The 27,299-nt window shown below is 35.9% G+C and overlaps 1 protein-coding gene across 1 annotated transcript in view; it reads right to left on the reverse strand.

Annotated features, from left to right (window-relative positions):
- Positions 1-27,299, reverse strand: part of Phlpp1 (PH domain and leucine rich repeat protein phosphatase 1) — a 214,663-nt gene that overhangs the window by 88,313 nt on the left and 99,051 nt on the right. Inside the window, exons 2-3 of the mRNA XM_026404647.2 lie at positions 21,269-21,465; positions 14,712-14,837 (exon numbers count right to left, since the gene is read on the reverse strand). Of these exons, the coding sequence (XP_026260432.2) occupies positions 14,712-14,837; positions 21,269-21,465 (323 nt within the window). The remainder of the gene's footprint in view (positions 1-14,711; positions 14,838-21,268; positions 21,466-27,299) is intronic.

The following is a 27,299-nucleotide window of genomic DNA, read 5'->3' on the forward strand; positions in this document are numbered from 1 at the left end:
TCCTTCTAATAACCAAAGCACCCCTTAGCCTTTTGTAGTGGGCACATGATGGCCCCCAAAATATATATCCACATTCTAATCCCTGGAATCTGAATATTATCTTACATGCAAAAGAGTAAATTTACCTCATATGCCAAAATATGTGATTAAGTGAAGGATCTTGAGAGGAGGGTGATTAACCGATTATCCAGGTGAGCCCTAAATACAAATCCATGTGTCTTCATATACCAGAGAGGAAAGGGGTTTGAGATAGAAGAGAAAAAGGTGACATGACCACAAAAGCAGAAATGTGAATGATGTGGCTAGAAACCAGGACACTTGGAGCCACTAGAAGCTGGAAAAGGACTCCCTGTGAGGTTTTAGAGGGAGCAAGGCCCTAAGACATCTTAATTTTGAACTTCTGGCCTCTAGACCTATAAGAGAATAAATTTTCGTTCAACTTGTTTAAGCAGTTACAGGAAACTAATACAATCCTTCTTTAATTTTCATTTCCATGTACTCATGTTTACTGAATACCTACCATGTACCAATTATCATTGTAGGTAGGCACTTAACACAGTTCAGTAAACAAAATGAAGGTCCCTATCCCCATTAAACTCACTTCACAAACAAATATGTTAAAAACTGGTAAGTACTGGGGGTGGGGGCGGGTGATAGCACAGAAAAGGAGATCAGGGTTGTTGGGAGAATGGTAGACTATCATTTAAATAGGCTGGTCAGGGTGATCCCTACTGAAAGGGACACTTTTCAGACAGGAGGAGGTAGTTTAAAAATTTATTTAGAATAATATTCCAGGAAGAGGAAGGAGGCAGAATACGGGTCTTAAAATAGGAGTGGGTCTCGAATATTCAAAGAATGTGAGCAATGACTGACAATGAGGTCCGACAAGTAAAGGGGAGAGGCCAACAGCAAATCTCGTGGTGCCCTTTAGGCCACTGTTATGATTCTTATAATGTGAGCAAAAGAGGAAACAGGGAAAGGTTCCGAAAGTGTGACATGATCACCAACGTACTATGCAACTTCCTTATTTTTTCATCTGTGTCTATACCACACGCTCCCTAAGGGCAAGGATTTTTCTGTTTTGTTCACTAAGAAAAGCCCAAGCTTAGTCCTTAGTGAGACCTTCAGGATGCACTGCTGGAAAAAGGGCCAGTGGACTACTTCACAACAACTCCTTCCTTTCTTACCAGTTTTCCTCTGACTTATCTACAACACTCTTTCACCAGGAGACTACTCTGAAGATAACTTCTATTTCAGCTGAAGCATCCCTAAATACGCCCTTTGGATACCTAAGAGAAAATGAATAAAAGTCAAGTTGTATTCGCTCCTTTCCTCATTCTATACTGTAAGCTGTTTCTGCTGGAACAGGGGGCGGAAGCTCCATCAATAAGGCTACAACCACCTAGAGTGATCTTGTGGGAACCACAGAAGAAGTAGTAAAATCTAAAACATAAAACATAAATAATAACATAAATTCAATTTATCATGATGTTCTGAAGCAGAGCTGCCAAGGTGACCACAGAGGCTACCACAAGCTGTGATTCTGCCAGCCCCTTCTCTAAAGCCAGGGCAGGAGATGTAAATGCTTCTACTTAGACCAACCTGGGTACATCAGGTCTCTACTATAAAGAAAGAAAAGCACTCTTGCTGGAAGGTTTGCTCCATTCCCAAATGAAAACACTACCAGCTGGGTTTGCCAAAGAAGCTGTGGCCCTCCTACACCACAGCTATCTACACCACAGCTATTAAAACTAAGATCCTTCTCAAAATAAGGTAGACTTACATAAATAATAAGAAAGCCACCTGGATACACCTCATCAAAGCCAGCAGCCTTTATCAACCTAGCTTTTTTTTTTTTCCAAGTAGTAGTAACAACAGTAACATTTCAACATTCAGAAAGTGCTTCCCTTGTGACAGGCTTTCTTCCAAGAGCTAAAGACCTATTTCATTTAATTTTCATAACTGTTCAGCATAATGAGAACTTTTCCTATCTCAGAGATGAAGGTTAAACTGAGTCAGAGTGAGTGAGCCTAAGGCCATGTGACTAAAGTGGCAGCAGAACTAGAGTGTGAACAAGAGCTTGAACTGTCAACTCCACACCATCAGGTCAGGGCCTAGAATGCAAATCAGATCTCACCGGAAAGGGGGATCCTCTAACTCTCATACACAATAATATGACTAGAGCAAGGAAAAGCAGACCCTAGGAGAAGCTTAAGCCTTAGGAATAAAGACAAGGTAGTGACAATGAGTCCTCCTAGAGGGAAGTAAAAGGGACCATCTGCTGACCAAACACAATTTCCCAAAAATGTAAAGGCTCATTGGGGCCATCATTCCTTGAGATCATGGACTTACTTGTCCAATTGGGCCACAGCAATGCCCTCAATCAGTGAACACCTAACCAAACTTTGAAAGATTTAAAGTGCAAAGAGCTACAAAACTTTGGAAATAGTTAAAGAATCTGACAAATGTGGGAATGCCTCAAATCTCTGTTGAGGAAAAGGACTTTTAAAGGACCTCACAACCAGAATATAAAATCTTTTTGTCGGGTTAGGGATATAGCTCTGTGATACATTGCTTGCTTGCATGAGGTCCAGGGTTCAACCCCCAGTATTGTGGGTGGTTGCGGGATGCTCTGGCAAAAGCTATTGTATTTTTATTACATCCACAAACATCAAAACAGTGGAAGACACAAAGTTGAGGCCTGAGGATTGACTTAACAAGATGAAGGACGTGTAGACACAGTTCTAGTACTTACTAGGTATGCAGCTTTGAATAAGTCACTTCATCGAGCTATCCTTCAGTTTCCTCATCTCTTAAGTGGAATAAAGAATACATGCCTGGTCAGCTCAACACTACACTAAAAATAACTTTTCCCATTTTAAGAAATAAGGAGGGGCAGGGATTGTGGCTCAGTGGTAGAGTACTTGCCTAGCACGAGGCACTGGGTTCAATCCTCAGCACCACATAAATGTAAAATAAAGATATTGTGTCCACCTAAAACTAAAAAAATAAATATTTTTAAAAAAAGAAATAAGGAGAAGCTTGTAAACCAAGTATCCCTAAACTAATATCTACAACTACAAGGAATACAAATCTGTAACGACAAGGGCTGGAGATATAGCTCAGATGGTAGAGTGCTTGCCTCACATGCATAAAGCCCTGGGTTCAATCCCCAGCACCACAAAAAATAAATAAACAAATCTATAAAAAAAAATACTATAGCATACTATTCACTGTTATTGCTATCTTGAGCAGTTAACACAGATAAAGCACAATCAAAGACCATCATGAACTACATATGAATATATTCAAGTGTTAGATCAGTTCAAGGTAACTATGACTTGGGAAATTAGTTCTAGTCTATATTAACAATAAAAAATTTAAAGCCAATAATTTAGTCAATTAAATGAGACTTTCCCTTCATGAACCTACTTGCTTTAGGAGATATATCAACATGAACATGAATCCAAAAACCTGCTTAGGTTGTCTTCTTTTCCAAATGACTTGGAAACATATATGGGGGGAAAGTTCATTCAGACTCAAAAATATTTTCCCCAAAGAACACTGTAAAAAATATAAACAGTAAGTTTCAGACTGCTTCATGGGCTTTTTTTTTTTTTAACACATTTCCTTAACATGCGACTCTGCTGGACACTTTCCTAATTTTTTGCTTATGCTTAGGTCACTTAAGCCTCAAAATTTTATGCTGAGTCGAGCTGAGGTAGATTTCTAAACCTACATATCTGTCCTCTCCCTAACATATGTCCTCGTTGCTTTCAAAACTGTCACCTTCCCCTGCAAAAGCACTTGCACTCTGCATTACTCACATTATGCTTGATGGCTCCCTTAGGGGACAACAGGCTTTCTTAGACAAGGGAAAGCTCACCATAATATTCATATGATATTTGGTCCCCTCTGTACTCTAGTAAAGTTGTATTTATCCTTTTTATGTGCACAGAATACTTAAAGTTAAGAAAAATGACTATGAAAGCCTTGGTCAAAGCAGCTGAAATAGCACAAATAATTCTGCTTGTATAAAGTAAAAGATTGCTGTGAACTGGCATTATGAGTCACTAATTGCTCTGGTCCAACCTTCAGTGGCTTGGGAAATTATGCCCCTGGCTGAAAGGACAATCTCTGGGGAATTCACTAGACTTCTGTAAACAGTTCTTAACCTCAACTGACCTAGTTTTAATTCTCATTCTCCCCACCCTACAAATGCTTTGAGAAAGCACGATGGGAGAGAATATAATTTTGAAATATAGTTTATTACTCTTTATCAGCTGAGAATTCTAACAACTTTACTTATTTTCAACTTTATCCTTATCCATGCAAAATCTCCAATTTTAATAAAAATTTTAATTACCATTGCTCCACAATATGCAATCATTTAAAAAAATTCTATAGAAACACCTTATTTGATCATAGACCTTTTCACAATGACATCTCATTTATCTTAGCACTGTTTTTTTCTTAAAAGGTAAAATGATGAAGGGGAAATTTTAAAATAGCAAACATGCAAATTTATACAACATTCTAAATTATCAGAAGTAATGAAATGGCAAATCAATGAAGACAACAGGAAATCTGGAGAGGCTATCGATACTAAGCAAAAATTAGAGACAGGATTCTATAAAGGCAAGTGCATTTGGAGGAAGGTATGATTTTAAGATAAAGAGCCATTGGGCGGGGGTGATAGAGCATTTGCCTAGCATATATGTGGCCCTGGATTCAATTCTCATCACCACATATAAATAAATAAAATAAACACACACACACACACACACACACACACACACACACAGAAGGCGAGGGGGAGATGAAGAGCCATAAGGTACCAATTGAAATACAGCTGCAACCTAGAGAAGAAACAAAACATTTGGGCCATTGTTCAAGAATCCGGCAAGAAAAATCAATAAAGAGAAATAAAGACTAAGAGTCCTATTAGGCATTCCTACCTCTCTCTGCCAAGGCATGAATGAGGAAGAGGATGAGAGGTCAGCATTCTCAAGCTATCAAGCTACAATGAGCAAATTGCTCAATGCATGTCTCCATCTTTGTTCTTTATGAACCACGACTGTACTTGTACTGAGGCAGCAGAATTGTTACTTGAGATGCAGTCTTTATCTTCAAAGGCTTAGCCCCTTGGCATGGACATCTAAACAACAATTCAATAATGTCTGTGCAAGCGCACAATGAAGACACACATGTCAAGGAACACAGACCTCAGAACTCCCTTTCCACAGTACCAACTACCAACAAGGAGTTAGTCCCCGTCACATAAAAAATGGGCCATGAATTCAAAGACACTTCTGGTGTGTTTGTCCACGGAGCTCGCTGTGTAGCCAAACATGAAAATGGGACCTGGCACCTCACTCTTTATAAGTTAGAGACAACTGAGTAGGGTCAGTGGAAATGGCACCAACAGCCTTCCAAAAGCATCAGTAATGTCCTAACAGTTATCTCCACTCCACACACATAAACCCCATTGTGCTTCTCAGTAACAATAAAAAAAAAAAAAAAATAGAGCTTGGCTTGGGTGGAGATAAAATCTGAACCCAGAGTTCCTTCCTCCTTCCTTATTGACAAAATATGTATAAACAAATGTCTTGAGAATGTTACTACCTGAGAATGTTCTGAAAGTCATGGCAGCATTCCTCCATTATGTGGCACCTGCTTGACAAGGAGAAGCAAACCCTGAAACACTTACATTCTAACTTTCAACTTTAATGCACACAAATATACATCTACATTACAAATGTATTTGAAATAAAAACAAAGTTGACGTTTAAGTTCCAAGTCTTACACCCAAGGTCCAGTGTTTGTAATATATAGAGTTCATAGATTCTTTTTAATTATTCCATTTTTCCCTGTTTTATAATACTCTAGGTTAAAAATACTCTGGACTCCCAAGATAATTAAGCATATATAGAAACTAAACTTTCATGGATTTTCTAACCTTAAAACCCTCAGGTTAAAGGTATTCAACTTCAAAATATAACATGTCCACATACAGAACATGGTTAATCATATATTAAGTTTCTGATATATGAATGTATTTTTTTATTAGTTACACATGACAGTACAATGATCTTGACATTTCATACATTTGAATCAAATGGGGTATAATTTCTCATTTTTCTGATTGTATAGGTTGCAGAATCACACTGACCAGTTTTCAAAGAAACAGACAACAATAGTTCCCTCCACACTGAAGCCAATTTAATCTAACTTGGATGACTCTGAAGGCATCTCAGATTCCTTGAATACAATCTGTTCATCACTTATGATGATTAATAACTGCAATATTTAGAGGCTATCAGTGTTCATCATTTAAGATGATCAATAACGGCAATATTTAGAGACTATCAGATGGAAGGAGAATAGAAGTATTTTGTGTTATTTCAGAGAGCAAAACAGGTTCACTGAGTGGAAGCTATAGAAATAAAGACTTCAGATGACTTATAAGAAAGAACTGTCTTATCTAAAGACACTGTAGACATCTGAAACACTATAGACATGGAGGCAGGGAGAAGTGAGCATCTGGGAGTCTACAAGGTCTTTTTTAAATTCTAAATTTTCGTGAACTAAGAGCCATTTGATGATGACTAGAACTCAAGGTTAAAGAACATTTACAAGTGGTTGGGGCTGTGGCTCAGTGGTAGAGCACTCACCTAGCTTGTGAGTGCTAGGTGTAAATCCGTATCACTTAGACCCTTAGTTCCACTGTCGATACTACCATACACTTGGATAGATTGTCCTTGGTCAAAAAGCCTTTATTCTTTACTCAACAAAAAAAATGGGTAGAAAATATTAAGTAAAGGTTTCCACATAAAGAGAAATAAATAAAATAAAGGTAGTGTGTCCAACTAAAACTAAAAAAATAAATACTTTTAAAAAAAAAGAATACTTACAAAAGAAATGCCAAACTATCATTAGGGCAATTATTTCAGACAACTATAATTAATATCACCTTCTCAGCGAACCTTACAAGGGCCCTTCCCATTCTTAAAACAATGTTATTGTAACTTTAAAGTAGAGTTTTAAGTGCCTAGCTTGAAACCTATAATGTACTTTATTAAAGATAACATAGCCAAAATCCATGTGTATTTTAAAGTACTAGTTATAGTAATTCAAATTCCAACCAACCTTCCTTAATAATTTTTTTGGGAAAATATTTCCAGAGTTCTACCAGGAATATGAGGAACATATTTTCATTTGCTGAGATCCCGAGAATCCAAGAGGACCCTAGACTAGTGCCTGGCACAAAGGGAAAAGTGTGTTCTCTCTCTTTCCTCTCTCTCTCTCTCCATCTCCTGATGGGCAGGGATAGCAACAGCTCTGCTAATTTCAACACAGCTAGAAAGGAAAGCAGGAAGGGTTAAAAAGGCAGGAAGAAGAAAGACACAGGAACAAGGGGTGAGTTTAAAATGGTAACAGCTAAATATACAAACAGTTGCTGCTCCATAAATGCATGATTCTTTGTCATGGGATGGTAAGCTAATGAGGTATCTTCATTATTTATAAAAAACTGAATTACAAAACTTTGGAGGAAACAAGATTATTAAGTTTTAAACTGAAATAACTTAGAACTAAAGGAATATATTAACGAGGATTTCAGAATCAACAGTCATCATAAAAAGAACATAGTGATGAGCAGTGTGGAAATGGGACAGGAGGAAATGAAGCTTAATTAACAATATATTAATTAATTAATTAACAATAGAGAGACTGCTCTACTCTTTCTCCTAACAGCCACTAAGATTCAATGCAACCCAATATATTTCATCTTTAGCCTAAATTCAAAGCAGAATTTCTAAGTTCCACAAATTCTTATTATATCTGTAATAAGGAAAGACTCCACAGTATAAATTCTTATATAACAAGATCAATTGGCAAGTTAATTGTAATATTTGGTAATTTAGTCGAATTTCCACAAGAAAATGAAATGGAACTAACAGGAAACAATCTATACTGATCAGTACTCTTTCAATTTATCTGGCCTCTTCTTTTATCTCTTTTTCACACTGCTCAGACATCTGTGACATGATCGTGGCTTCACATTTTATACATATTTTTGCCTTTGCACATATTTTACCTCACCTTGAAATGAAATTTCCTCTTGTACTCACAGTGAACTCTTACTGAACCTTTAAAACTCAGCTTGCTCCTTTCCACCTTGATTTTCCTATACCCAAATATCCCCTATACTAAATTTCCACTCTTCTATCACAATGTCACTACAGACTTGGTACAACAGCAATCTTCTCAAGATGGAGGTCACATTTTATAAGTGTAAATCCATATCACTTAGACCCTTAGTTCCACTGTCAATACTACCATGCACTTGGCAGATTGTCCTTGGTCAAAAAGCCTTTATTCTTTACTTAACAAATGGGTATAAAATATTAAGTAAAGGTTTCCAGAAAAGCCCTGGACTCCTTAGTAGAATGGGTATTAAGAACAAAGCCTATTACTCTTACAGACCCAATGTAACAAACTACGATACAATTCCTAAGGGACAAATGACAGGCCATTTTGACAAAAAGTAGCAGATTCTCTAAACTACACTTCAAGTTAAGAGGCAAAATATCTATATAAAAGATGACAGAGTCATACTAATGGTTTCCTGGCAACTACCTTTAATGACATGAATCTATTTCAGTTCTATTACACTAGAATCACTTGACTCAAGAGGTCAGTGACATGTTCTTTGAGTTCAATCTGGATAATAAAATACTATTTTTAAGCACATGAAACCAAAAGTTCAATTTTATATCTTACTCTTATTTAAAGGGTGATGTTTACTCATCATTTCACATAATCTTTAATTCAGTATAAAATGAGGCTCTTTTTCAAGTCCCTGGCCTAGAATTAAAATATTACAGTGGACACTAAGAGTTACACAGCATAAGAGATAACAGTGATAATCACAGTCACCTACTATTCAACATAAGGAGACACACAAACAAGCAAAACAGCCCTAATGAGACCTGACTTGATAACACTGACCTGATCCTCACGTTATAACTCAAAATGGCCTGGTTTAAGGTTCTTGGAAGAGGTCATGTCACGTCTTTTCCTTTTCTCTATAGAAGAGAACTAGGACAATGGGAGGAGGTGGGACCTATTAGAAATAGTACACATTGAGCATCTCCAATCTGAAAATCTAAAATCCAAAATACTCCTAAATCCAAAAATTTTTGAGTGCCAATATAATGCACAAGTGCAAAATTATACGCCTGTCTTTATGTGATAGGTAAGAACCAAAAATGTAAGCACACTATATGTTAAATAAAATTGCCTTCAAGATATATATATATATAGGTTTATGAAACCTATGAAAAGTTTAGACTTGGGTCCCATCCCCAATGTGTATATGCAAATATTCCAAAATCAAAAAAATCTAGAACACTTCTGGTCCTCAACATTTTGGATAAGGGAGACTCTATATTCCTCATTTTCAATTCAGTCATTTTACTACCTAAATTCAAAATACCAAACTTTGCATTGTGCCAAGTAGTAAATTGTTTTCATTTTCATTTAGCTAATCAATACTTGAGAACAGTCTGTCTGATAAAACATTAAAAAATCATTTCATGCCCTTTTCTTCCGCTCTTTGATATCACACCCTACAACAGTATTTCAGGAATAGGACACCTGAATCACCTCTCTAATCTTTGTATCCTGAATAGAAGATTTGTAAAAATAATCATAATTATATGAAATGTATATTCTTTAAAACACACAAACACAAAAATACTTGCAGGTATAATAATAGATATCTGGAGTTTGCTGTGTCATAGAGACATAGAGAGAACTGGGAGTATACAGATAAAACATACTGGCCATGAGTTAATAGCTGGCAGGCTGGGTCACAAGTATGTCAGGGTTAAAACACTATGATCTTGGAGCTGGGGTTGTGGATCAGTGGTAAAGCGCATGCCTAGTGCACATGAGGCACTGAGTTCAATCCTCAGCACCACATAAAAATAAACAAATAAAATAAAGATATTGTGCACACCTAAAACTAAAAAATATATTTAAAAAAAACACTATGGTCTCTACTTCTGAATATTTGACATTTTCCATAATAAAAAGTTAAAAACACATACATACAACATTACATCAGTGATCTGAATTCACTTTTAATCTTCTATGAAATAAAGAGACAGATTTTAAAATGGCATTAATATAGTGTCACAGAAGTGACTAAGATTTCTAAATTTACAATAAGACAGGCTAGAGATTCACATGAAAGACTAACTTAGAAAAGAATTCACATGATCAATCAACAAGTCTAAAGCAAATATACTCTAAAAAGAGGACCACAAGGATGAACAGCTAGGTCAACATTTCCTTAGTGGTACCCTTATATTTGATAGGGGCTCTTCCACAATTCCAGATGACCCCTCAGCTATTACCTATATCACTGTCCCTCCAATCACTTTGAAAATATGATGGACATGTGCCTACTGAGCAAAGAAAGCCCTTTTTTACACTGCATACGATGCATGTTTACTCAATTTTTAAAGTACACTGTGCTTCAATATTTAAGGGATGACTTCAAAACCAATACTGTAATCCTCCCAAAGGAGCTCCTCCTTAGCATCCACTGCTAATACACACCCATCATAACAACTCAAATGAGACCGCCATGTGTATTATTTTGTCAAGCAATATTAAGTGCTAAGATTATGCTTAAAAAATAAGTCGATTTTGGTAGAACATAACTAATTAATAAGCTTCTAAACTTTCCCCAACCCAAATAAAGAATGTAACACTTCTCTTTTAGCTAAAATCCAGAAGAATATACTAAAAATAAAGAATTTTCCTTTTAAATTACTTGTCTAATTCATTTTTACTTAAAATAACTGGAATTTGGTTCTTTGTGTCCTCCTACCATTAGTGGGGTGCAACAGTCATTAAAAATCAGAAACTCATGGGCTGGGGCTGTAGCTCAGTGGCAGAGCAATTGCCTAGCATGCATGAGGCACTGGGTTCGATCCTCAGCAGCACATAAAAATAAACAAATAAAATAAGGTCATTCTGTCCATCTACAACTACAAAAAAAAATCTTTTTTGAATCAGAAACTCAAATTTTCCTCTCAGTTGTTTATTTTTTCTTTCAGATTCTTATCATAATGAATCCTCACTTAAAAATAAGGATTCTATATCCATGCCAAATTCTCCATAAGCACATATACCCAAACATAGTGAGATTCTCTCTCTGTTCTACTCTCCCAAGATGTTGAGTTAAGGTCCAAGATAAGACCATAAGATTATCCTCAATATAATAGGTTTAAAGAGAGGTGTGTCTGGGCACCAGGGTGCATGCCTATAATCCCAGCTATAACCCCAGCATCTTGGGAGGCTAAGACAGGAGGATCGCAAGTTCAAAGCCAGCCTCAGCAATGGCAAGGTGCTAAGAAACTCGGTGAGACCCTGTCTCTAAATTAAAATACAAAATAGGGCTGAGGATGCAGCTTAGTGGTTGAGTGCCCCTAAATTCAATTCCCAGTATCAAAAAATTTAAAAAAGAGGGGTGTGACCATATTTTATGTGGGATTCCTAACCAAATGGGGAGCTTCTTCACTCATTTATTCTACAATATCTAACATCTTTAATCAGTTCCTTACAGCTTCTTTTCTATTTAATTACAATATGTATATGCACTGCACTTCAGAACCTAGATTTCGAACACTTTTTAATGGAGATACAATAATCACTGAAAAGGGAAACTAGCAGAAACACCCTCTCCCCCATCCTTCCACCAGCCCTTCTCCAGGACCACAATAGTTCCACCATCCTCCACCATCTCCTTCTGAAGAAGTCTGGTATCTGAATCTGCTCATAATTCAAATAATCAGAGTGAGTATTGTTATGACACACTACACTACTAGACCACAGAGATGGCAAATTAGGAATTAGGAAATTAGGATTAGGAAAGAATACTAACCAAGCTAACATCTAACATTCATGATTACCAGCAATAAGGCAGAAATCAATACTTTCACACCCTATGAGAGACAGTTCATCAACCACCTCTTGTGTTTTTGCCTCTCTGTCCGCTTTTGGAAGCGAAGCTCTCTGGAGTCTGAAACTACATAGTTTTAAAGGTATAAATCTATCAAGTCTAAGTAGAGCTATGGTTTCTTTTTTTTTTTTTTTTTTAGCTATGGGTTTCTTACTGAAGTAACAATCTACCCAGCAATCAAAATAAGATTCTGGAAAGCATTCTTTATTTCTTCCTTTTCCCACGTCCTATATGTAATTTATCAATAACACTGTCACTCCATCTCCAAAACACATCTATTCATGTCTCTCCACTTCCTCTGCAAAGCTACCCTCACCTCCAACCTAAACTAACAGGAGACTTGAGGGTCAGGCCTACCTACTTCTGCTCTTGCCCTCTACAGTCTAGTTACCACAAATGTCAGATCATACCAGTTTATGCAAGAAAGCTCTTTAGTGGTTTGCCATTTCATTAATAATAAAATCCAAACTCTTTACTATTCTAAAGACACCTACCAACCCTGAATTCTCATCCTGTAACAGTCCCTCATTACAATCTTGGGGCCTTCACACTATCTTTACCCTCTTCCTAGAAGCTTCATCTGACCAAATCTTCAAATAATGACATTTTTTCACTAAAGTTGCATTTTAAATGTTCCTCCCCAAAAAGTTCTCCTTCCCCTACCATTCTTTGTCACATCATCTTGTATTATACATTATGATTACTTGCAATTTTCTTTCTTGCCTATTTACTTATCATCTGTCTCCCCCCCCCATAAGATTTACCAATAAAGAGAAACTGGACTTGTGTTCTGTTATATCCCTAGTGCATAAAACACAGCCTGACTAAAAGATGGTGGTTAGCAAATGCTTGCTGAATTTAGAACAGTAACTTACCAACTGTGTGTATATTTAACATACAAGACTATTAATCTTTTTGTTACTACAGTTTCAATCAAAATAATCTGCTGCAAAATGCTTGATATTTATGATTTTTTTTTGGAGGGGAGGAGGGTACTGGCGATTGAACTCAGGGGCACTTGACCAATGAGTCACATCCCCAGCCTATTTTTTGTATTTTATTTAGAGACAGGGTCTCACTGAGTTGCTTAGTGCCTTGCTTTTGCTGAGGCTGGCTTTTTATGATTTATATTTTTATTCATGTTTAAGAATTTATACCACCAACTTGTTTCAAAAAGAATATGAAGGGCTAAAGTCATCGCTCAGTGGTAGAGCACTTGCCTCACATGTGTGAGGCACTGGGTTGGATTCTCAGCACCACATATAAATAAATGAATAAAATAAAGGTCCAGCAACAACTACAAATAAAAAATTAAAAAAAAAAAAAGAATGTAAGGCACCAGACGTCTGATCTAAAATGCCATCAAAGAATGGTATTCCTTTGATAATTCAAACTTGGCCAATACTATATTACACTGTGTGCATGTAAGAATATTTAAGAACAAATTCCACTAGTGTGTCTAATTATAATGTACCAATAAAAAGAAAAAAATGAAAAGATAAAGATGTTTAAAGAATAAATAAAACAAACAGACAAATGCACCTATCTCCTCTAACATCACTTTAATTCTATTTGCAAATCTGAAGGAAAAGTGTTGCCTTTCCCTTATTCACCTGTAGGGAGGCTGCCCTATACATTCAGAACTTCCATGTGCCTGTTAGGTTGGGAGAATCTTCTAAGTGCTATCAAACAAAACCAGGCCACTGCTTCTTCTATAGGAGGAGAAAGAAACAAATGCTCCACAATGACATCACACCTTCAAAGAATAGCATCCCCTTGATACTTGGCTAGTACTGTAAAAAGACTTTCTAAACATTATTTTCTAATTTTCTGTAACAATTTCACAAAATTATTCTCTTACTCATCTACTTCACAAATAATTACAGCATGAAGCAGTGTAAATCATGCTCAACTTGGCTAACAAATTGGATTGTAAATTTTAAACTATGAAAGCAAATTCTGTTGCAATGCTCCTGAACCCTAGGGAAGTCTCATCATTTCAAAAACAAAGCAGTAAAGACTACAATCCACTCCCTCATTTCACACATAATAATAAACAAGATGTAAAAACAGTTTTTCACATAGCACCTGAAAAATCAGCATTCATTCATCTTATTTATAACATTATTCTAGTTTCCATTACACAGACACAAAGGTGCATTATGGGACATAATGATCTTATGAAATTAGGGAAATACAAAATGATCAAAAGAAAATGAAAAAACTATACTACTAAGAAGGCAGAATAAAGGTGAAAAGGAGATGGCACAGAATTAGACTGCTTATATGAAAACAGAGTCAGAGAAAGAGGGGAAATTTGTAACAATTCTTGAGCATTCTGTGGTTTTATAATTGTCCTACCCTGGGATAATCCTTGAAATACTTTCAATGTCATGTTTTGTTTTTATCTCTAACACTAGTAAGATAATCAGGCAAGTCTACCCAATGAATTTTTTTGTAAGTATAAACATAACCTGACAATAAATAAATAAATAAAAACAATTTTTAATGAACTACTTTTCAGCCACAATTTGCATTTTAAAAACTAAAAATTGCTAACCACTGGCAATATCCAGGGGAAAAAATCTGCATGTTACTATATTTTGAAACTGACAGACAGAAATTTTGCAGAAAGCAAAAATTTGAACTGATTCTTGGGTAGGTGCTTGCTTACCTTAGAGACTTGTCGCAGCCACCTTAGGTATTCTGTGAAAGTATCAAAGCAAATGTAGTAAGTCTGGCTTTGGGGTCCAGACGAGCTAAATGCTAAACAGTGCTGGTGCTTTTTGACTTCTTCTACCTATAAAAACAAGCAGAGAGGCAAAAATAAATTAAGACAACAGAACTAAAGACATTTCACTAACTATCCCTTGGATCAGGGGCCTACACAGACTTACATCTTTCTCCTTGTATGTTCCTTTTATCGTTTAAAACAACTAAGTTCCTGCATCTGACAACTAATTTGAATCACAAAGAAACCAAAAATGGGAGTTGAATCTTTATTAGCAGCCATGCACACACCTAGAATCCCAGCAACCAGGGAAGCTGAAGCTTAAGGGTACAAGTTTGAGGCAGTCTCAGCAATTTAAAGATCTTATCTCAAAAAAATAAAAACAAAGGCTGGGGATGTAGCTAATTTGTAAAGCACCTCTGGGTTGAATCCCTAGTAAACCACACCCCCAACAAAAAATTTTATTAGATTTCCCCACCATGGTGAAATTTTCTTCTTCTTGTTTAAAAGTAGTACAAGTCTCCCTGATTCTTCTATATCCTCACAATAAGGGATTGGGGTTCTTATTTCCTCTTAAGAGAATTTTTCCTTAGGGACTTTGGCATTACTCTGAACTAAAACTTTTTATAAGAGGTCCTCAAACATGTTAAGGAAGTTCTTAAAAATTTAATGTGAAACTGAGATTAACCTGACAGAAAAATCCCATGAAAGAACTTTCAAGTCCTAATAATGCAGTAACATAGTCAAAAGAACCAAATCCAAACAATAAAGTCACATGATATTACATTATAAACTCCTATGTTTTCTGTACAAAAAGGACCATAAGCCAACTCACACAGAATATGTAGAAAGATTTCAAAAAGGCCATTATTACACAGATTATTTTCTCAAACCAAAATAAAATTAAATTAGAAATCAATAATAAAAAAAACATTTAAAATCCAAATATGTTTAGAAAATTGACTTCATGCTTCTACATAACACACTTTTAAGCTATAAACTTAACCTAAGCATTCTTAGAACTAGACAACTATAAAAATATTACTTATCAAAACCTATGGAATGTAATAGACGTTGATATGTGGAGGGAAATTTATATTTCAAAATACTCATGTTGTTAAAGAGGGCAGTTAATTAATTTGCTTAGCACAGATCTGAAGAACCTGGAGGGTGGAAATCAAAGCCAAAATCTGGAAAAACTCAAACTAGAATGAAGGTGTTGATAAAATACAGAAACTGGTGAAATGAAAAACAAATGTACAACTGAGACCAATGAATAAAGCACTGATTCTCTGAAAAGACTAATAAAATTGATAAATCCTCTGACAAGTTCTATCAAAAAAAAAAGAGAAGAGTCATAAAAATATTAATATCAAAAGGGAGGACATAGCTACAGATTCATCAGAGATTAAAAAGAGATTATAAATAATTTGTGGCAAATTCTTAGAAAACAATACACTTTACCAATACTAAATTGGGGGGAGGGGCTAAACAGTTCATTTAAGAAACTGAATATTTTTACAATTTTTTTTCCTCAAAAAAAAAAAAAAAATCAGGCCTAAATGGTTTACAGATGAGTTTTACCAAAATTTCAAGAAACATCATTCCAAGTTTGTACAAGCACCCACCAAACAAAAAATGAAGGCCAACACCCACTCTATGAGGTCAGGATAACCAAAACCAGATCAGAACAGTCACAGAAAGGAAATGAAGACTTGTCATGAAGACTTATCTTAAACAAATGGTTGCACCAGAATTCAGTAACAGAAAAATATACCAAGAACACGTTGAATTAACCTCAGATAAGGAAAGAAAGCTTAACATTACAGCACTCTAAAACCATTAATCACATTTACATACTGAAAAAATCATATTATCATCCCTCTGGTGGCAAAAAAAAAAAAGCAGTTGATAAAATTCACCACCTGTTCATCATTCATTTTAAGAACTTCCAATAAACTGAGAATGTAAATGACTCATTTAAACGAACCTAAATAGTTATCAAAATCCCAGGTAAACATAGTGTTAATGAATGAAATATCCCTCTTTGGCCAGAGATCATGGTGCATACCTATAATCAATCCCAGCAGCACAGGCTCAGGAAGGAGGATCCTAAATTCAAAACTAGCCTCTGCAATTTAAGGAGCCCCTAAGCAATTCAGTGAGACTCTGTCTCTAAATAAAATATAAAAAAGGACTGGGGATGTGGCTCAGTGGTAAAGCACCCCTGGGTTCAATAACTGGTACCAAAAAACAAACAAGCACACACACACAAAAAAGGTGAGGGTGGACATTACTTTTTAAAATCATCAATAAAACAAATATCTACCGTTTCTATTCAACATTCTATAAGACAGGACAAAGAAAGAAAATAATTAAAATTGCATTATTTGAATATGTAAGTAAACTCAAAGTAAACTCAAAAGAATTTATGAACATTCATTAAAAAAACAAAAATGTATCAAGATGGCTGGATATAAGATCAATATTCAAATATTAACTATATCTCAAGAAAACATTTTTTCAATACCACTTAAACTAATCTATAGTGACATGAATCAGGCAAGTGGTTTCTTGGGAATGGAGAGTAGTAGGAAGAAGTAGAAGGAAGGGGATATACAGAGACACAAGGAAATGTTGGAGAGATGAAGGATATTTTCACTATACCTTGATTGTAGTAATGGTTAAGGGGATGTGCATGCCTATCAAACTGTACTCAAGGGAGTTTACAGGTATCAAATTATCACCAAAATGTGCAGTTTATCGTTGTCATTAATACCTCAGTAAAGTATTGGTGAATATGTAGAAAAACAAGAGCACCTGTACATAATGTAAAGGTAAAATTGTACAATAACCTTGGAAAACAACTGGGTATCATCTTGTAAAAGTAAATATGCACATGCTCTACAGCCCAGTAACTACACTCCTAAGTATCTACCCAAAAAAAAGTATTTCTCAAGAAGGTCACTATAGAATTTCTCGATTGAATAGTTCTTCACTGTGCCTTGTACAGGACTGTATAATATTTGCATGGCATTTTAATCTCTAATCCCCTGCCCTTTAAGTGCTTAGAATATCGATTGCTGCAAAGATATTGGTACTCATGGGGCACTCTACCCACTTTTCCACATTTTCCAGAGCCCTGGCAATAAAGGTACAATCATGTAACTAGTTCTGGTTGACAGAAATGACATTTGTCACTTTTGCATTCAAATATACAGGAGTCAATAAATAATACCTCAGTCACCTCTTAGCGTGTGCTCACAGATGTTAAATTACAAAACAACAGAACTTCTATCAAGTCTGGTCCCTGCATAAGTGTATGAAAAGGGAAATCTCCACTTCCCAACTCTACCAATTTGCAATGGATATATAATGTGAATGAGAAGTAAATGTTAAAAATCACCAAGATAAAAGGAAGCAGGCGAGTCTATGGCATAACCTAGTCCCATATTAACTGATATTTTTATCGTTCAATCTTTTGACCATCAAAAACACTCCCACATATTACCAAATGTCCCATGGGCACAGTAATTCTGCTGCAAACAACTGCCTTTAAAAAAAAAGTACTTGCATACCAGGAGGCATATTACCAAAAGATTATGTCAATGGCACTGTTGATAACAAAAACCTGGAAGCAACCATTAGCAGGAAAATTACTTAAGAAACTAAGGGATGTTTACAGAGTGGAATTATGTAGAAATGAAAACCACACCAATAACATGAAATCTTATTTATGAAATATCATATTGAATGGAGAAATTCAATCACTGAAGACCAAAGTATGATAACAATTTTATTTTATTTTTATTATTGGTATCAGGGATTGAACCCATGTACTTAACCACTGAACCACAGCCCCAACACTTTTTATTTTTTATTTTGAGACAGGGTCTTGCTAAGTTACTAGGGCTAGACTCCAAAGTTGTGATTCTCCTGCTTTAGCCTCCAGAGCCACTGGGATTACAGGTATGCAACACCAAGCCCAGCTTATAAAATTTCTATACAATTCAAAACAAGAAAAATATAGTAGAATGATACATTTATGTATGACCACACATTCTAGGACAATAGGTACTTCTGAAGTTAGGGGAAGCAATGGGACAAATGTAAAGAGAACACAAGTTAAAAAAAAAATTGGTATTCAGACTACTATAATTTCTAAATTGAGAGACAGATTAACAGTTACTCCATTTGTTATGCTTCATAATTTAACAAATATTAAAGTACTAATTAAAATACATTTTCTAAAAATCTATTTTAAATTCTCAAGGGCAAATTAAACATACCATAAATGCACAATGAATAAAAATGTGTCTTTATTAAACAAATGTTTTTCAACAACTAAATTTTGAAAGCTTTGTTTATTTAACAAAACTATTTGTTGTTTGAAAATGCAAATTAATGAGCATGCTTTAGTATGTATAAATGTGATACCACAGCAATTACAGCTAGACTATAACCATCTATATCACACCTTATTTCTAGTTCTCCTATGTACAAATTTTTTTAAAAAAGGTCTTCCATTTACCTTCAATTTTTCCTAACAATGAAACAGAATGAAAAAAAGGAGCAAACATTAATGAAAGTGCAGATTAAAAAAGTGAATTACTTTTTCCCAACTCAGTCAACAGTTTTCAAAGACTCAATTTTAACATACTCAATTATTTTTAAAGGTATAGCATAAAACAGGTTTTACCAGGTTTACATGTGAAAAGAGGAAGCTATTAACTTTCAATTCATTCGATAGTAAAAGTCCATCCAATAACAAGCCTGGGAAAGAGGACAAGTCTCCAGCTCTGAATGAAAATGCTAATTATAACTGGATCTTCTGACCTTATCTGAAGATCCCACATGCTTTCCTGCCTCTGCCCCTCTTAGCATAATAATCTTTCTCACCATCTCTCTCCTTTATATGTCAAAAGATTTTTTCACCCTTCAAATTCCATCGTTTATTGTTACCTCTTTCAATACAAAATTCCTTATTCCTCGCCACAAAAAACAATCTTTCCTTCTACTAATCTCCCACAATACTTTTCTATTTTCTACACTACTCTTACACAAAATATTATTGTGTCCATTTTTCATCTTCTGATATGAAATTATAAGCTATTCAAAGGCAGCAATGATGACTGACCCCCTTCTTGATATTTCTGGGGTACCAAGCACAGTGCCTTCCACACAGAGGATATTAATAAATAATGCTGATAGCTTTGCCTATGTAAATCCCCAGCATCACAGAGAAGAAACGGCTGTATAGAATTAAACATTAAATATGCATTTTAAAATACTGACCTGCAGTAGTAATGTTATGACTAAGTTTTCAATAATCTATCTAAAGTACAAAAGTCTTAGTAACAAGTTTTAGTCACTAACTTTTCAATGCTCAGACAAAAGCTAAGGAGGAATGGTTTCAAAACAAAAGACTGACTATAATATATTTTCAGGCCAAAACCTGTTTTTGAAAATGATCATTTTAGTGTTTTTAGGAATAAAATGTAGAACAGTAGAGGGAGGAAACAACTGACATAGACAACTTATAAGGAAAGACTAAATGCTAAAAAGCTTATGAATGATGAGCAGGTTGCTACACAGCAAAACAACAAAACCATTTATTATTATACACATTTAGTCTTACCATCTTCATTCCCTTGGAACAGATCAAATACTTGTCAATTTTAGAAAGGTCAATACTTTAACAGTTGTCTTATTATTTTTCCTCTTTACATTCTGTATCTCCTGCCTCTTCTCCCATGCCAATTCGGGGGAGGGGAATATGTGTCCCCATATTTTAATGTATTTTCTCATCAAAAGCTTCCCTCCTACTTATTAGCAGATTATATCATTTAAAAATCAAGAAACACTGACATATGTAATTATGGTGATGGTACCCCCCTACCAAAACTTGGGAGTTTATAATAGTTAACATGCCCCTCCCCACAAAAAAAGCAACCAGTAATGTCAGAAAATATGTCAAGTGTATCTGAAACAAGTTAACATTTCAGGTCTAAAATGTGTGACCAGCCATAGCAATAAACTAAAAATGATAATGCCACTGGTCACTGAACAAATAGAAGTAAGGGAAAGTACAATCCTAAGCATTAGAACACTTTAACCTTCACAGGGTATGCTTTCTATTCCTAGGATCAGACCCAGGGATCATTTTACCTGCTAGAAAATATATGCTCAAATATCAATGTCTACTCAAAAAACTATGACTTTATAATCTATAAACCATAACAGTGAAATTTATCTATTTTCTGTCCAGAAGATAAAATGCACTTACTAATGAAGCTAACATTACATGGCCTTACATGAGCCAACGGCTCCGCTATTTTCCACAATTCCCATGACCAACAAGGCCCACCAGCGGAGCACAACAGAAACAGAGGAAGTCCTCAACTGAATCACACCTCTACTCTTATCACAGAAAGGGCTCCAAGTAAGGTCCTTACTGATGCTGGGAAACCTTTTTAGTATTTTGTTTGCTTTAAACTTACTTTTCCACCAATTAATGGCAGAACGTGCATCTTTCCGGTTAAGCTGTCTTTCACAGATGACACTATCAAACAGGTCCCACACAGGATAACTTGGCGTCTTGTCCATCGATTCACTGGCAACTGCATTTTACCTTTACGGACATTATACATTCCTGAGAGCTGAATTCGTTCTGAGCTGCTGGTGCTGTGAGGTTTTCCTAAAACAAACATAAGCAAACATGTTATTTTTTTTTTTAAATGAGCTTTATTTCCTCCTCATCCACATACCAGAAATTAAGTGGAAACCATCTTATAACTGAAACAATATGATGGCTGCAGTCATAGAATTTGGGAAGAAATACTACATCTACTCTACAGGTGCACGTCAGTAACAGATTAAGAGCCTCTTCCTCAAAAACCGAGGAGAGACCACTCTAATGCCTCTGTTTTAACCCGAATTTTATTTTTGTGTATATTCTTACAGTTAATTTTATATTTAAAAAGAGATGAACTCATGATTAATAGATGGCTAGAGTTGATTTAAGTACACCAAGAAGAAAATATCATAGTACAAGATAGGAAAACAATAATACCTAGCTATTCTATGACCATAGGAGAAATAAATTCTCAAAAATAAACCATAGAGCAACCCATGAAGAATGGGTACCAGGATGCTCATGATTCATGGAGAAGAATACAAAGACTTGGAGATACAGAGAGAGCTGAGAAAGATCTGAAGAGACTTCATTTCCCAAGTGGAACTATATTTGGCAGAACTATATTCAGGCAGGTCCTATCAACTTAATGGGAGAACTACTGTGATTAACATAACAGAGTGAAGGAACTGAACACATAACATTAGAAGTGAATACAGTAGTTCTAGCTACTAAATATGTAATATCAAAGAGTATTAAAGCTCCGAAATTAATAAGGATTACAAGTCCTTTAGGAGGACCCAAGTCAGTGATGTATTTGTCTGGAAGTCTGACTATGTGCTAAGAGTCAGGAGAAAAAATGAACAAGAGAAAGTATATTTTATACTAACATTAAAAAAAGTTAATTTTTGTCAACTTGGTTTTAATAGATGTCTAATGCCCATAGGAGAGGGAATAAGAAAAGCAACAGCACCAAATATAGATCTCAACAAGATTCAGAGATGATTAAACCTACCTAATCCATTCCTTTGGCTGAGATTTAGAAAATAACAAAACCAATAGATTTGATTTTTTTTACTTGTTTCTATTAATACATCAACACACTTTATAAATACTTTATAGTTCATAATTTCGCGAAGGCTGGACCAGAATGAAGTATAACAGTGGTAGACCTATTTGAACCAGTAGCTCAGCAAACAACTACAATGCTAGAACTCTCACTAGAAAGTGCTATGATGTTGTCCACCAAATATTAATTTCACCCACAAATAAGTAGGAAGACAGGAGACTGCCAAAGGCTGCCAGTGATGGATCAGATAGTCATTCCATAACCCATTCTGCACAGGCTCATTTATACCCAGAAAGGGTGATACCCAGGCTTCCCATCTTACAGCTCCTTCATACATGATAGACTCTTCCTGAAGGGAAAAACTAAGAAAGAAAAAAAAAAAAACTCAGAGGAAAAAATGAAAAGTGAGGGACTAAAAGCAATGTACCACCCATTGGGTTTACAAAATCCAATTTCCCTGACTGTAAAATAAATAACATTCTCTAACAAAGGATCTGATATCTCTATCTCCCTCTTTCCCCACCTTCTGCTATCCCCCCTCTCTTACACACACACACACACACACACACACACACACACACGAATACAAAGAAGCAGGCATTTTATTTTAGCCACAGAGAATGGCTTCAAGGACATTTCTTAACCTGTCACATTTATGCACATCAATGAATAACTAGAGCCTGAAGAAAAAGAGCACTCAATACATATGGGACAGCCTTTTGATTGTCCAACTCCATATACATCCTAGACAAAGCCCAAGAGCAAATCACCAAACCAACTGAACCTAAGTCAAAAGGCTCTTTAAGAATGTGGATACATCAGAGAGAGACTGATACTTTATTCCCTCGTCAAAAAAATTCCTAAGAGTTCCAGATAGTCCCAGAACCCAATGGTAAGATCAGTCTGTCCTTGAAAAACCCTAAACACCCCAGTATGAATCAAAGCCCTCATCTTGCACTCAGTGACTTTCAATATCTTTGTTGTCTGTTCTCTCCTTGGGTGTTCCACACACCCTCAGACTCGGCTGTGTACCAGCTGACTCCGGGGAATATGGAGATGAATGAGGTAATATATACCTGGGCAACTGCCCAGAAGCACACTCCTTTGTGTCAGGCTTCCTTATTCTATGACATTATCTTAGCTCTTGCTGCCAATGCTCAGTTCAGAATAATTCCCACTGTCCAGTATGCTAATAAATGCTGTTAACACCAGTGTAACCAGTTCCTGTCAGTTTAAGGGCTGGGTCAAATTGGTATAAATTTTACTTAAAAAAATGTTACTCTAATTCCCTATAAGTTGAAGGCATTTATCAGGAGGACAGTTAGCAAAGCAATACTGCAAACTGAGACAAGAGAAAGGATTATAAACAGAGACAGATTTTAAAATGTACTCATATAGTTTTTCTCCTTTATTAACTCACTTGGCACATGAAAGACATCTATATTAGTCTATTTTTTAAAAAGATACTCGCTGCCAGGTGTGGTGGAGCACACCTGTAATCCCAGAGACTCCGGAGGCTGAGGCAGAGGATCGTGAGTTCAAAGCCACTCTCAGCAACTTTGTAAGGCCCTAAGTAACTTAACAAGGCCTTAAGCAACTTAACAAGACCCTGTCTCAAATTAAAATATAAAAACAGCTTGGGATATGGCTCAGTGGTTGGGCGACCCTTGATTCAATTCCTGGCACACACAAAAAAGAAAACCCAGCCCACTTGTAGAAAATGACAACATGAGGCTAGGGGATCACACTAGGCCTCTGGGTCTTAATTACTCATTCAGACTCTCTCCCACACCAAACTGAATGTTGTACAATTATTGTTTAGGTGGTGGTAAAGGTATGAAATGTCCACAATAAGCCAGGCCTATGCCAAATGTAGACATTCAAGAATAGCAAGATTGATTAGATTAAATTTAGAAGTGTATGCAAATATAACAAAATGAAACCCTATGTAAATAATATGCACCAATTAAAAAACATTTTAAGTGTCAGGCATGGTGATACACACCTGTAATCCTAGTGACTGAAGAGGGGGATAGTAACTTGAAGGCTAGCCTCAACAACTCAGTGAGGCCTTAAAGAATTTAGGAAGCCCATTTCAAAAAATAAATAGAAAGGGCGGGGGATATGGCTCAGTGTTTAAGCATCCCTGGGTTCAATCCCAGGTACCAAAAATAAATAAATAAATAGATTAATTAATTGAAGTCTTTAAAAAAGAAAATGTTATGGCTAGAGATGTAGCTCAATGGTAGAGTGGCTGCCTTGCATGCATGAGGCCCTGGGTTCTATCTCCAGTACTGCAAAAAGAAGTAGGTGGGGGGAGATGTTCTGTGCACCAAACTGCTTAGGGCAGTGTTTCTAAGACCACATTTAACAGAATCACTTGGATTTCTGTCCACTACAGCAGCCCTTCAGATTTGAAACCTTGGTAGCCAAGGTCTGAGAGCTGCTTTTGGTAATCACCATCAAAGACTGGCATGTTTTGTGGCCGTAAATCTAGAGTGATCTGCAAGTTAGTCCCCAAAGTCGGCTCCTAACAGATGTTTTCCTCACACTCATGAGAATTCAGGATTTCAATTCTGTCTTCCTCTTAGGTCAGATGCTTCAACGTTTTTGTGTCATCTAAAGCCATCTGAAAAATATGATGAAAGCTATGGTCTCTAGGAGAAGAAACACAGAAACATGCACAGACATCCAATTTGGCAGATAAATTGACAGAAAATAAAAGATGGTAAAATTACTCAAAGCGAGGGTCTATTCCTATTTCTACAGCTCACATTCCATTCGTTTTGCTATGAAGAGTAAATTGTATAATTTTTTAAATTAATCTTTTATACTTATTTTCAGTGCTCTTCATTTCTTTATATAGATCTAGTTGATCTGGTATTATTTTCCTTCTGCCTCAATGACTTTTAGCATTTTCTATGATGCAGGTCTTCTAGTGATGAAGTCTGTCAGGTTTTGTATATCCAAAAGTCTTCCATTCCTTTGTTATTAAATTATATTTTCACTGGGTACAGAATTCAAGTTTAACAGCTTTTTCTTTCAGAATTCTAAAGATGCTCTGCAATGTCTTCTAGCAAGCACTGATGCTGATTAAGTCTGTTGCCATTCTTTAATCCTTTACACAGAGACCATTCCCTGCCTGCCTTACTTTTTTTAAGATTTTCCTTTCACAAGTTTTAAACAATTTGATGTTTTTAGCATACTTTTCTTCATGTTCTTATAATTGAGGTTTGTGAAATTTCTGATTTTTATAATCAAAGTTTTAAAAATTGTCAGCTATTACTTTTCAATACTTTTTCTTATTTCATGAGCCTTTTCAGGGACTCCAATTGTATATATGTGAGGCTACCTGAAGTTATCTCACAGCTCACTGATGTTCTGTTCTATTCCCTCCCCCCTCCCCATTTCATTATTGGTAATGTCAATTAGTGTTACTAATCTTTTTTTAAAAAAAAAATTAGTTGCAGATGGACACAATACCTTTATTTATTTATTTTTATGGGATGCCAAGAATCAAACCCAGTGCCTCACACATACGAGGCAAGTGCTCTGCCACTGAGCCACAACCCAGCCCCTAATCTTTTCTTTTGCAGTGTTCTTCCTACTGTAAAATCTATCTATAGTGCATGGTTCATCTCTACAAGTTCAACTTGGGAATATGCCTCTCCTCTCCAAGTCTACATATTTTTGTATTTCTCTTTAACATGCAAATGTTTTCTTTTATCTTCAAAATATATAGAACTATAATATATAATGACTGCTTAAATGTCCTTGTCAACTAATTTATCACTTGTATCAGTTTAATTTCACTGAGTTTTCTCATTATGGGTAATATTTTTCACACAACTGATAAGGTTTGTTTAGATGTCTTATTCACTATGAGTTTTACCTTACTGAGCACTTGATATATTTGTGTTTCTATAAATATTACAAAGCTCTGTTCTAGGAAATAGTTATTTGAAACAGTTTTGGTTCTTATAAGGCTTGCTTCTAAGATTTGCTATGTAGGACCGAGGCAATCTTAAGATTAATAATAATATTAGCAGGCAATATCCCACTGAGTGCGCTACCGCACACCCTGTAATCATAAGGTTTTCCACTCTGGCTAAAAGGAACATAAACTATTGATAGCCCTGTATGAGCTTCAAGTTTTGTGTCGTCCCACGCCTTGCATATTTTCCTCACATATGTGCACTGATGAGCACTTCTCCTTGCCCATTTTCAAAACTCTACCTCCCTGAGCAGCTCTTTTTTCTCCAGCACCTCTTCCCTAGAACTCAAGATGCTTATCCTTAAGGACTTCCAGCTGTTTAAATCAGAAGACCACTAAAAACACAGAAATAAGTACAACTATGTTGCCATTCAACATCTTTGCTAAATACTTCCTAGAACCCATCTTCCGGGTAATTTAAAAATGTATCCATAAATTCTTTTAAATTCTTCCCTTCAAAAAGTGGTCATTTCAATCCCTTCACGTATGGACTGCATTCAGTGGCTTGCTTCTAACAGAATGTGGTAGAAGTAACCGGGGCAACTTGCGACTTTTGAAACTTGGTCAGAAAAGGCAAAGAGCTTCCTCCTGGCTGGCTCTCTCTAGCATCACTGTCTTGAAAGTCAGATGTCATGTCAATGGGACACTCACACAACCCTATGAAAAATGGCCAACAAAGTGAGCAACTGAAACTTCCTGCTCACAGTCAACAAGGAACTGAGGCTTCCTATCAACTGTTATGTAAAGGACTATAGAAGTGGATTCTCAAGCCACTGCACAGTCCAAAGACAACCTGCAAAAATATTGCAAACCTCATGACAGACCGTGAGCCAG

The sequence above is a fragment of the Urocitellus parryii genome, chromosome 13, assembly GCF_045843805.1.
Source record: "Urocitellus parryii isolate mUroPar1 chromosome 13, mUroPar1.hap1, whole genome shotgun sequence".
NCBI lineage: Eukaryota > Metazoa > Chordata > Mammalia > Rodentia > Sciuridae > Urocitellus > Urocitellus parryii.